This window comes from Strix uralensis, chromosome 5 (assembly GCF_047716275.1).
Source record: "Strix uralensis isolate ZFMK-TIS-50842 chromosome 5, bStrUra1, whole genome shotgun sequence".
Lineage (NCBI taxonomy): Eukaryota > Metazoa > Chordata > Aves > Strigiformes > Strigidae > Strix > Strix uralensis.
This window is the reverse complement of record NC_133976.1, coordinates 22,929,397-22,941,590: the sequence shown is the minus strand read 5'-3', so window position 1 is coordinate 22,941,590 and position 12,194 is coordinate 22,929,397. Positions and strand designations below refer to the sequence as shown.

The 12,194-nt window shown below is 41.5% G+C and overlaps 1 protein-coding gene across 1 annotated transcript in view; it reads left to right on the top strand.

The window, feature by feature from the left end:
• The window catches only part of MAPK12 (mitogen-activated protein kinase 12), a 42,801-nt gene extending 34,738 nt beyond the window's left edge, over window positions 1-8,063 (top strand). Inside the window, exons 9-12 of the mRNA XM_074870090.1 lie at window positions 879-958; window positions 1,736-1,814; window positions 4,299-4,472; window positions 5,290-8,063. Of these exons, the coding sequence (XP_074726191.1) occupies window positions 879-958; window positions 1,736-1,814; window positions 4,299-4,472; window positions 5,290-5,360 (404 nt within the window). The 3' untranslated portion in view covers window positions 5,361-8,063. The remainder of the gene's footprint in view (window positions 1-878; window positions 959-1,735; window positions 1,815-4,298; window positions 4,473-5,289) is intronic.
• Window positions 8,064-12,194: the final 4,131 nt, after the last annotated feature.

The window sequence follows — 12,194 nt, the reverse complement described above, 5'->3', positions numbered from 1 at the left end:
GGTAGGTGAGTAAGAAAACAGCTAACTTAAGGGATTTTTGGTTTAGTATTATGAATAGGTTATCCTGCAGACTTGGTATGGGATTTTATTTATTTATTTATTTCATTAACATTACCCACCATTGCCTTTTTCTGCAGAGGTTGGTGGAATCCTCGTGTGCCTTGAGCTCTGATTTAGCTTCTCATCTGCTACTCTTAATAGAGTAGCAAATGAGTCACAAGCCTGTTCTCTGCAGCATTAGCCTCCTGTAAATATGGTGTTTCTTCTTTGAAACAGCTAATATTGTTGCCGATTAATTTGTGCTGGTTTAGGACACAGAAGATTAGGGAGTGTTCTGATGCCTCACCCAAATGACTCCAACATCTCAGCATCTGGAATCGAGCTATGCATGTGGGAAATGAGGAGAGGGATTAATTTTTTTCCCTTTCTCAGTGTGGAGAAGATCTAACACACTGGTTTCCTCTGATTTTTGTTCTGTTTATCATACCACCCAATGTTCTCTGTGATTTTTCCTGCCTCTACATCACGTAAGTATTGGATAGACCAGGGCAATGCATGCAATGCATGCATTGATTGTTCAGATACTCCAATACTTTTGGACTGATTTTGACCAAAAATACAGAGGAGGCCTGATGATATTAGAGGAGTTTGCAGATGATTCAATTATGTATTCCTAAATTATAGGATATTTTATTTCAGGTGCTTTCAGTGTCTTTGCCTTTTGCAAGAAAAAAGGATAACTTTCACCTTTCATAAATCTGTTCAGTTGTTGCTTGTGATTTTTGTATCATTTTCCACTAGCAGAGAAAGGCACAATTTTTGCAGGGTGCTTAGTTTTCTTATGGTGAAAGACTTTGTTCCTTATTTCTGGTATTCAGATCTGGACCAGCTCACAGAAATAATGAAAATAACAGGTACACCAACGCAAGATTTTGTTCAAAAACTGCACAGTCAAGATGTGAGTATTATGCTTTGTCTCAGTTGGTTTTACATGTCTTAATTTTACTTCAGCCATGCTCCTTTCTTAGGCTGGCTGAGATAATATGTATTGACTACTGAAATGATCCCTGATAGTACATCTCTGCCTTGAAATGCTTTGCACACCCAGAATAACTACTGGAGATTAAGGGAGGGACAGCAAATGATAGAACACTTGAAAAATCTGTATATTTAAATACTTCAAAGTTTCCAGTGTGCACCATATAAACAGTTAAGTTGATGCATTACTACTTATATTCGGAATGTACTGAAAACTTGAACCTACTCCGAAAACCCAGTTGTTTGCAGATTCTCTGACTTCGTCTTTCCTACTCTTATGTGGAGGTCCTTCTAGAATCCTTAAGCCCCTACTATAAAGAATCTAAAATTATTCATAAGAATAACTATACAATTTAAATACTAATTACTGTATAAAGTTCACTTCTAGAGATTCCTGTAAATTCACTATGACATTATTTCAAATGATGCATACATGTTTATTGTAATTAATATATTAAATATGGAGCACTAATAATTAAAGCTTTACATTATCATTTCTTAATCATGGTTTTAAGGCTTGATTTAAAAAAAAAAAAGTTATTTTCAACAAGAAGGTGAATATAATCAGGGCTTATGACTCCCCAAAAAATTCACTTGCATAGTGTGCTATTGTTGAGTTACCTATTAAGCATATAATTAATATTGTCACATTACAAAGGCAGCAAAGGCCTAATTTAATATCCATGTTTCTTTTAAGGCAAAAAACTATATCAAAAGCCTCCCAAAAGTCCAGAAAAAAGATTTTGCATCCATCTTGAAGTATGCGAATCCTTTGGGTAAGACAGTTTGTGTAGATGTGTACAATTTCTATTGTTCTTTTGTTTGCATTGGAGGCAGCAGCAGTATCAGTCATGTGATAGCTTATGTGATGGTTCTTGTGCTTTTCTGTCTCTTGCTTTCCATAATTCATAACTTTGATTGTAGTGACTGAACTTTGTCAAGTTTGGACCCTGCTAGGAATCAGATGTGTCTTAGAAGCATCAAAAAAGAAGTATTTTGTGTTTCAGGCTTTGATCCAGCTTAATGGTTTTACTGGAGCAGCTTTTGCAAGGGCCCTGGGAGGTTAAATATATGTAATAAATTTTTCTCTGTATTGTATTTGAAATATAATTCTGAAAGCTCAATCTCATTTGCAGTAGAAATGCAATCAAAAAGAAAGCTGACATTTTAGTTGTGGAACTAATACATCCTGAGAAACATCTGTGCATTCCTGAGAAGCACTGGCTTGGATTTGATAGATACAGCCAGAAGAACATACCAAGTGTGCATAGCTGTGACATGACCCGAGGCAGCCAGAGCTCTGAGATGGCTCTGCCCAAACCTCATCTGTTCCCCAGAGACAATGAACACTCAGTAAATTTGCAGATGACACCAAGTTGGGTGGGAGTGTTGATCGGCTCAAGGGTAGGGAGGCTCTGCAGAGAGATCTGGACAGGCTGGAGCGATGGGCTAAGGCCAACTGTGTGAGTTTCAATAAGGCCAAATGCCAGGTGCTGCACTTGGGCCACAACAACCCCCAGCAGCACTACAGGCTTGGGGAGGAGTGGCTGGAGAGCTGCCAGTCAGAGAGGGACCTGGGGGTGTTGATTGACAGCCGGCTGAACATGAGCCAGCAGTGTGCCCAGGTGGCCAAGAAGGCCAATGGCATCCTGGCTTGTATCAGAAATAATGTGGCCAGCAGGGACAGGGAAGTGATCTTACCCCTGTACTCGGCACTGGTGAGGCTGCACCTCGATTCCTGTGTTCAGTTTTGGGCCCCTCACTGCAAAAAGGACATTGAATTACTTGAGCGTGTCCAGAGATGGGCAACGAAGCTGGTGAAGGGTCTGGAGCACATGTCGTACGAGGAGCGGCTGAGGGAACTGGGGTTGTTTAGTCTGGAGAAGAGGAGGCTGAGGGGAGACCTCATCGCCCTCTACAGCTACCTGAAAGGAGGTTGGAGAGAGCTGGGGATGAGTCTCTTTAATGAAGTAACAAGTGATAGGACAAGAGGGTATGGCCTCAAATTGTGCCAGGGAAGGTTTAGACTGGGTATTAGGAAGCATTTCTTTACAGAACGGGTTGTTAGGCATTGGAATGGGCTGCCCAGGTCAGTGGTGGAGTCCCCACCCCTGGAGGTGTTTAAGAGTAGGGTCGACTTAGCGCTGAGGGATATGGTGTAGTTGGGAACTGTTAATGTTGGGTTGATGGTTGGACTGGATGGTCTTCAAGGTCTTTTCCAACCTAGACAATTCTGTGATTCTGTGAAAGCCAGTTTTATTAAAATAGAAATTAGGATAATTGAATCTTCTCAATTTAAGAATGTTCAGATGCAGTAGAAATAAACATCATTAATAAGCTGCTCTTACCCTGTCTGCGTGGTTAGCTCACTGACCTTCTCAACTACAGCAAGCTACACTTTTCCATTTAGTTTTTAGGACATTTCCTCCTATCACCTCAGTGGCCATCTGGCTGTGGCCATCCTTACATAGAGAACAACTGCTCATGGTCTGGGAGAGAAGGTTAGGGAGAATCCATGACATGGCAAGCAGGAGTTGCAGCATCTTGTCCCACACTGCTGCCTCTTCTTCCTTTCAGCTGCTCCATCCAACCCAGGAACGTTCTTTCAGGATAGAAAAACAGAGAATAAACGTCATTCTTCATATCTGTTTACACTAGCCCATTTTGACAGTCTAACAGTGGACCTGATCCAAAATCCACTGGAGAGGAATATATGAAATTTTCATGGATTGTTTTGGCCAAGGTCAAAAACACATGGCAGATAAAGTCAGCGCTGAGATTCTGAGCGTGGACAACTGACTTCTCTTAGTGAACTTCAGAGTGTACTTGGGCTTGGGTTTGGTCACATACAAAGCCATTCTCATTAGCTCTACACCCACCTGTTCATTCTGCTGCTGTCAGGTTGTGATGTACCTTAGAACCCCAACACGGTGGCAATGATGAGAGACACCTGGGAAAGCCCCAAGCCCAGTGGTCCTGGAGCCAGAAGTTGAGAAGTCCTTGGCTGAGGTGATGTGGCTGTAGTGCATACAGAGGCAAGGGAGCACCTTTGCATTGCAATCAGGCTTTGTACACATCCCAGCTTGCTCACAATGCTATTTTGTCATGCAGATGGGCCCCACTGGCTATAAAATGAACACCCAATGATTCTGCTTTATAACTCTGTGTATTTATTTGAAATGTCTCCAGGGCAATGTTACTGTGTACAGGCTGGAATCAGTGGTGTGATTTGAATACATTGTTTGTTTTCTGTGCAATAGCTGTAAACCTTTTGGAGAAGATGCTGGTGCTGGATGCAGAGAAGCGAGTCACAGCAGCTGAGGCTTTGCTGCATCCTTACTTTGAACCAATTCACGATCCTGAGGAAGAAATTGAAGCTGAGAAGTATGACGACACATTTGATAACATGGATCTTCCGCTAGATGAATGGAAGCGTGAGTTTAGTTTTGTGATGTTTTCAAAAATAGTCAGATAAAAGGCCATCCAGAAATAAGAATATTCCCATTTACAAATTGCCTTCTCTGCTTTTGATGGAACAGAGTAAATAGACAATATTAAGATAGAGAAATGCTGTTGATAAGCCAGTGTTCCTCTTATCAAGTTCTCCTGGAATGATCCCCAAAGGCTTCTTCTCTGCCTCCTAATAGAGGGTCCCCTCCTTCCCCTCCCCTCCTTCCCCTCCCCTCCTTCCCCTTCCTCTGTCCTCCCATCTTCTGCAGTATAGGAAAGAAACCATTTCTATAACATGTTCCTTCCTGTGGGTAGGACAGGTGAACCGATGCCTCAACTGTTGGCTCTATAGGACTATAACGATTGCTGGCCTTAATTTTAAATTAGGTTCTCTCAGGGAGAGAAAACATATCTATCCCAGTAGAGATTTAAGTCTGAATCTAGTTTTCATGTGACATTAGAGGTTTGTATTTTGGCTTTTAAGTGAAGACTTGACTTTTAAAGCTGTTTTTCTCAGTAGCTCTTTCTGAGGATATTGCCCACTATACTGTAAAGTCAGTGCTCACATCCTTTTGAAAGCACCTGTAACATTTCAGTATTGGGCTACTTCACATTTGAAATGATGGAAAAAATGGTCCTTGATTCCCTTACTTTTTGTACTCTTTTGTTTTTTTGCCTGAAGAGGTCTCTCTCTTCCTGACCTAGATCACAGCATAACTGCTGGGAGTTGCACCTTGCTTGTTTCTTTGGAGCCCCTTTTCAGATTAGACCGGCAACACGGTTTATTCTCTTGTTTTCCAGGCATTACATACAAAGAGATACTGAACTTCAAGCCACCACAGACATCAGAGTCAAAGGAGACCGCAGTGTAATTGTGTGACTCAGTCTTTTCAGAACTCTGAAGAAAGCGAGAAAGTTGTAAATGTTTGTGACATTTCAGGTGTATAAAACTTTTATAATTAAACTGGATGTAATCTGTTTTATCTGCACTGTAAGAAAGAGCAATGTCTTTTACCCTGCATATGGAAGTTGGTGCCTTTGGGAATAGCATTTCAAAACTATCCAGAAACTTATTCCTGTTTACAACTTCTTCCTTCTGCATGAAAGGATTCAGACTGTGATAACCCAGTGCCATCCTCAAAAGAGCAGGTAGGACTAATTCTTCAGCTCAGAGATCAGAAGAGTACGTTACTACCCCAGGCAAACTGAGATACAGAGTGTGTCAGAGATGTGCCGTGACTGCTTTCCCAGGTCACTGAACTATCTTGAATACAAGAAGTATTCATGTGACTTCCTCTGGAATATTTCACCTTGGTGAAAGCCTGGGGTGGCTAATCATCTTCTGCTACCTCAGCTAGTGCAGCAGGTAGCAGAGACACAGCCCAAATGAGTGCCTGTGTCCCCTGTCCTACATGAGCGGAGGAGAACCTGAGCTCCAGCCAGTTCTGACAGATCTGGGCAAGAGGCAAGAAGCAGAGAAGTGTCGATGTACTAGATTTTTTTTTTTTTTTTTCAAAGTAGCCAGCGTAGCAGGACAAGATTTCAAAAATGCACTAGGTGAACAGTCACTGGATAAACAATCACTGTCAAGGGGTACAATATTTTCCTCTAAATACAGTGCAGTCTCTCTGTATAATAGACCAGGGATCAAAGATTTCCAGGGAGAAAATTCTTAAGACTTTCTAAAATTTTGTAAGCTCTTTAGCATCTTAGTATTGAAATGATCACTGAGAAAGTACATCTTCTCAGAGGATGTACTGGTTATAGAATCAGCAGTGCTGATTTTAGAAGTAAAGCTGCACATGAGTCACATTATAGAAAATAAAATGAGGATAAAAATGCTACGCTGCAGCTGTTCATTGGGAATACCTGCAGCAAGCTGTTTTGCTCACAGTGTAGAGAGGTGTTGCCAGGAGCAGAATAACAACCATTCCTTTTTTAGCCATTTGAACTCATCTTACTTGGAAAAACCCTCAGACCTTCTGTTGAGAGGTGCCTTACCAGAAGGAGTCAGCTTCCCGATGGGATAGATTGATTAGATACTTCATGAGTTCCTCTTACTGTATTTTCCTTAGTGCTTAGTTTGTAATAGTCTCTCAGAGGTAGGAAAAAGAAATTGGCAAACCTTTGGTGAAGAATTTATTTGTGAGATTGCTTGTCCTTGTTAAGGGTAGTGTCTTTACAGCTGACTGACTGTATGCAGATTATTCCCAATGCAGTATGCTGTTGTATGTTGCTACTGAGTGAAATGTGAAGGAAGACATTTGGTCTTAGCAGGTAATAACTGGAAAAGAAGTAAGAAATTACTTGGCATTTTTTGCTTTAATAACCAATTTAAACCAGAAGTTTAATCAAGGCACAGTTGTTCTGTTTCTTTCAATGAATGTTTAAGTTAAACACCTGTAAATATTAGTATTTCTTTAAAAATTGCTTGTGATGAACACTGATTAGCTGAGATGGCACGTAGAGAGACTAAATGGTAACAGAAACCTTGAATTATTGATGTATTTGACAAGTCATTAAAAGCTACAGTTTCAGGAATGCATTAAAAGCAGAGAATGTAATTTCAAACAAAACATTTTTCCACACTACAGGTCACTGAGAAAGGCACACTTAAAGAGTCATACCCCATTTTGCACTATTGACTTTCTCCTTGGACTACACTTTTACGTTAAATAGGAACTATTTTTTACAGAATAGATGTTTTCTCTTAGGATCATGCTCCATGGTCCTCTTTAAAAGTCATGGGAGAAAAGTGCCTGTTGGAATTAGTGAGTGTATTAGAGCCAGTTAATGGGAACTGGAAAATGTTGAAAACTTCATGCTCCCTCTGTATTTTAAATGGAATTTCAACATCCTAAATTCTAGCAAATACCTAAAGTCTTGAGATAATGCAGATGGCTCGAATGTTGGTCAGACTTTGAGGAAGCATTATTTTTCATTGAAAAAATGCTTTGCATTTTCTTCATAAATGCCAACACTTCAATGGGCATTTTTACTTCCCCCCACCTTTAGCTTTAATGAAGTCAAGCCCTAAAACCCTCCATTGGCTGAGGTGAACCTTTCCCTCTCTTAATTTAGTATTGGAGAAGCAGCTAGCCCGCAGGAGAAAGGTAATGTTAGCATTTTTCTAGATACTGGAGGAATACAGAACTGATAAAATAACTGAAGAGAAGACCTTGATGCAGGTGCCAGCAAAGACAGAAGTACTGCTGTGCTGTCTAGTCAGTGGTCTGTAAGGTAAAGTAACAAAACATGGAAAGTTTGTCACATCTTGGCAAGATGTTTCCATGAAGAGGTTGTAGTCTGCAGAAATGGCTCCAAACAGCAATAGAGACTATTACTACAAATATCTCATTAAAAGAAATGCGAGGTGAAAGCAGAAATATTTTGCATGGGAGGCAGCTGCTGCTTCAAAGGGAGAGACAACATTTCCTAAGTTTTTATTTGCTGTTTCTACTGGTGCTAAGCAACTCAGGAATAAGAACCCAATTTCTGTTTGCCTTAGAGAAATGTAAATATGCATGTACTTGAAATGTATTGTGACAAATAAAGGTTTGTTTTTTACACAATAACAGTCTTGTTTTCCCCATATGTATTCCCAAATGTATAATCACTCCTGAAATTAGTATTTTCAGTATAAGGGAACTGTATGAAACCTAATATTGTAGGTACATTTCATGTAATATGAGCTGCTGATGTAGTTTATTTTGGAAGTCAGTCAGACCACAGATGCTAACCTTTCTCCCATTTTCCAAACTTCAAGTCAGCCAGAGACCTGATCTGATTGTACTACTGCCACCCAATTATTTCTTACATCATCTTGGATTTTACAAGACATCTCTGCTTTGTTCTGAAGGACAGGATTTCAGTCCTTAAATGCAGTTGCATTCCTCAGCCCGATTTTAAAAGCCAAAGTCAGATTGACAGTCAACAAGCATATATATCTTAGAGTTAACAGAGTTCTAATAGGATATATGGGACCTTTGCCCTGAAAACCCACATGTCCCCTGACTGTTTTAGAGCAGGATTATGCCCTTAAGTATTAGTCTTCATTGCACTGAAGATTCATCATTCATGTTGAATTTTGATAATGTGTTGTTGTGGGTCAGATGTGGCTCAATTTCACTTATTATTTTCTGGGTTTTCAACAGGATAACACTGAGGTCAGTGTTAATATAAGTCCTGCAAAATGTGTTCAGAAGATCCACTTTGTTCTTGATTCAGAACTACCAGGCATATGAGCTGGGTGGGATTCTTTGAGATTCCTACTTTCTGATCTGCTGTTCAAATACAAATATCAGATGCTTCTGGTCTGCTTCAGCTAAGGTTGTCAGAGAATGAAGCATGTATTAGATGCTAACATTCACTGGATGTTGGTATGGAATACTCCTGTAGGGCTTTAGATGGTCCCTGCAAGTACCAGGGAAAGAATAGGGGCTCATAACACCTGCTGTCTCTGCTGATTAATTCTCCATCTCCTGAATGCACTGTAGGGTAACTGGTTGTCAAATAATACCAGAAGCAGTTTCATGGACTACAGCATGTAAAATCTCCTCCTCAGTACTTTTAATAATTCAGATGCACAAGTTGAAGAAAGATCAAGGGATGAGGGCTTCGATCATGCAGACACTCTTTGAAACTTCATGGACTACCAGTTAATGAGCAGCTCTTGAGCACAGATTATTTGCAGCCCTCTGGGATAGCAACATAATGATCTAAAAACTGCATTGCCACCTAGCAACCACATGCAGCTCTTGGGCATGGGAATGATGCATGATTTTTAGCTACAAAGAACAGCATCCCTCTGCAAGGAGGTAAGTGGGGACAAGGAAAGTAATTTAAGGTATCATTATTTTTGTCTGCTGCTATCCTGCTCTGCAAACAGAGCTCCTTTACACTTAACCTCATTACATTTCCATGCTGGAGTTTTCTAGTTCACTCCAAGGCCTGCTTCATCAGTAAGCAACGAGGTGCATTTCCCAGCTAAGTTTGAGCGATCCAGGCATGGAAGTCTTATGCCTTTCATTGAGGTATTTTGAATGTGCTGTTATCTTTAAGAGGCAAATGAGGCAAAATGAGGAACCAGTGAAGCAACCAAATGAAATGTAGTGAAAGAAATTGCTCAGGTTCCGTTTGAGAATGCTCTTAGTTTTGCCATGCGGTGTCCTGGAGGCATGTGCTGGTAGGGAGCAGGAAACGTCTCTTGCCATGTTTGCGTGGTGCCTGCAGCAATGAGGCTCTCATCTGAGTGGTGCTCACAATAGCAATGCAACCAAAGACTGCCACCTAATCCAATTCAGGCTGATATTAATGGGAGATTCATTATTATTATTATAACAGTAATATCACAGGTTATAACAGTAAAATTATACTGCTCAGGAAATCATGGGCATTTAATCCACTGGGGCTTGGGGCAACGCAGCTTTTTTTCAGGTATTTTAAAAGCCCCATTTGTACATGGTAAGAGTTTCTGACGCCAAGTAGTATGACTTTGGCATGTGTCCAAAGATTTTGCTGTTCTTAGGAAACTCCTTACATTTTGGAGTTTGAGTCAAGTTTGAATTTCCTTTTTCATAAAAACAGTAGTGTGCTACTGAGGAGAGAAAATATAGCTGAGAAGTGTAATCAGAAAAAACATTAACTGAAGTTTTCTCTAAAGCAAACCCCTCTCAAGATCTAGGATACATTATAAAATCAGTTATAAGGAATCAAAATTGCTACTCAGAATCTGGAACCATTGCTGGAGTAACCAAGTATTTTTTGCTGGAGTTTGAACTCTTAAAAGAATCCCAAGATGACTTTTTATTTAATGGAGAAAACTAACATAGTATAAACTTTGAATAAAGAGGAAGCATGACTGGTGCACATAAAATGTCTGGTAGTCCTGAAGCAGAGCACCTTTTTAAGAACAGGTTTGCATATTGATGAGGGAAGCACAACACTGCAGGGAACTCCCCAGAAAGTATCCTCCAGAAATGTAGGTTCATCTAGAAACATGTATGTTATTGCATCTTGCTGGAACAAGATGATCAAATCAGACAAATGTTTGATTCTATTTAAGTGATTACATTAAATGTAAGGCATCTCCAGTGAGCATGTTAGCTAGGGTTCTTCACTGTGGATTTCCAAGCAAAAATGTAGCTACAGGGAGATTCATCTCAGGGGTTCATCGTGAGTTCCTTGTCTATGTGTTTTATCACACAGGTTTATGTTATTTTTCGTCATATGGTATCACCTTCATTGAGGGCAATGACTAAGTCTTCTCTAGGAATGTGTTAAGATGTTTTTACCGGAAGAGATTATAGCTCCTGCCCACCAGCTCTTGCAAAAGGTAGCAACTATGTGATCACTAAGCCAAGGCGGAACACAGGACATAAAAGCACTCTCTCTTGGTTATGGTATCCAAAATGATCTCCTATAGAAGCTATAGATCCTTCTCCCCATGCCTGCCAAAGCTGCCTTTGACTGTTCTTCCTGTTTTGGCTGGTTGGCTGGAGATGTCGGCGCCTGCTGCAGCAGGGCGTGCTCTGGGCTTGCATGTGCGAGCCGGTGGGAGCTGTGTGTTGGACATGTGGGTTCGGCACTAACTCACTCACCAGGGCTGGGAGTGTTTCTGGGTGCTGAACTTCAGCTGCCTGCTCTGTTAAACTGCTAACACAGTTCTGGCGCAGGGCAGCTGCTGTCTTCCTGTGACTCCCCTGGCACAGCTGAGAAGCCAGGTGACGCTCCTAACAGGCAGTGGGAAGCTGTCAGCTGGCTTGGGAGGGTAAGAGGCTTTCATAGCGTGGAGTTGGGCAGTTTCTTGCCAGCTGGACTTCTTATCCAACAAACTGCTTCAGGCATGGTTAATTTACTAGCACAGACATGGCCACAGAGCTGATGGTGCCTGGAAAATTGTGCTCACCCCAAACTGATGGGTGCATATGACTGTAATCTCTTTGTGCTGTTGTCCTTTAGCCCTAAAATAAAAATGCAGCCTTTGTGAAGTAGTTGTTTAGGAAAGTGTGATGGTGAGCTCTGCCGTAAGGGTTGTGAGGGCATCCCCAGGGACTTGCATAGGTTTGGCTGCCGGGGCTTGGGGCCAGCTCGGAGCCAGTGCAGCCAAGGACAACCCCGTCCCAGTGGTGACCCTGGGGAGAGGCTTCCAGATGCTGTGGGGCCAAACCCTGGCTGGGGGAGCTGCTTCCAGCTGAAGCGCTCACCTTGGCCCTGCCTGAGCTGCAGCTCCCGCTGCCCCGTGGCCGTGTGCCCGGCCATGGGTCGCACCAAGCCACCACCACCCATGGGCTGCTGTCTCAGCCTGGCCTCTCCCCATCCCCAGGGAGATGCCCCACGCCTGGGGCTGGGGCTGTCCCCAGCTGCTCCCCCACTTCTGCCCTGGTGTAGATGTGGTGCTTTACATTAAATTAGGTTCAAGCTGGAAAGATTTATTGGCAGTGCTCCAAAATAAGATGGAAATAATACGTATTTTCCCTGCCATTTGGCAAATCTACTGTAAGTTGCTGTGAGTCTCTCATTTGTTATTAACAGGATTTTGACCAAGTAAATGTCATGACAACATCATTTGCCCTAAAGCTTTTCATACATGATGCATTTGTGCAAAAGGTTATGATGAGATAGGAAGGAAAATAACTGCAAGAGAGCACAGATTTCCTTTAAACAAAGAAAAGACAATACAGAAAGATTTTTCAAAGGCATTACTA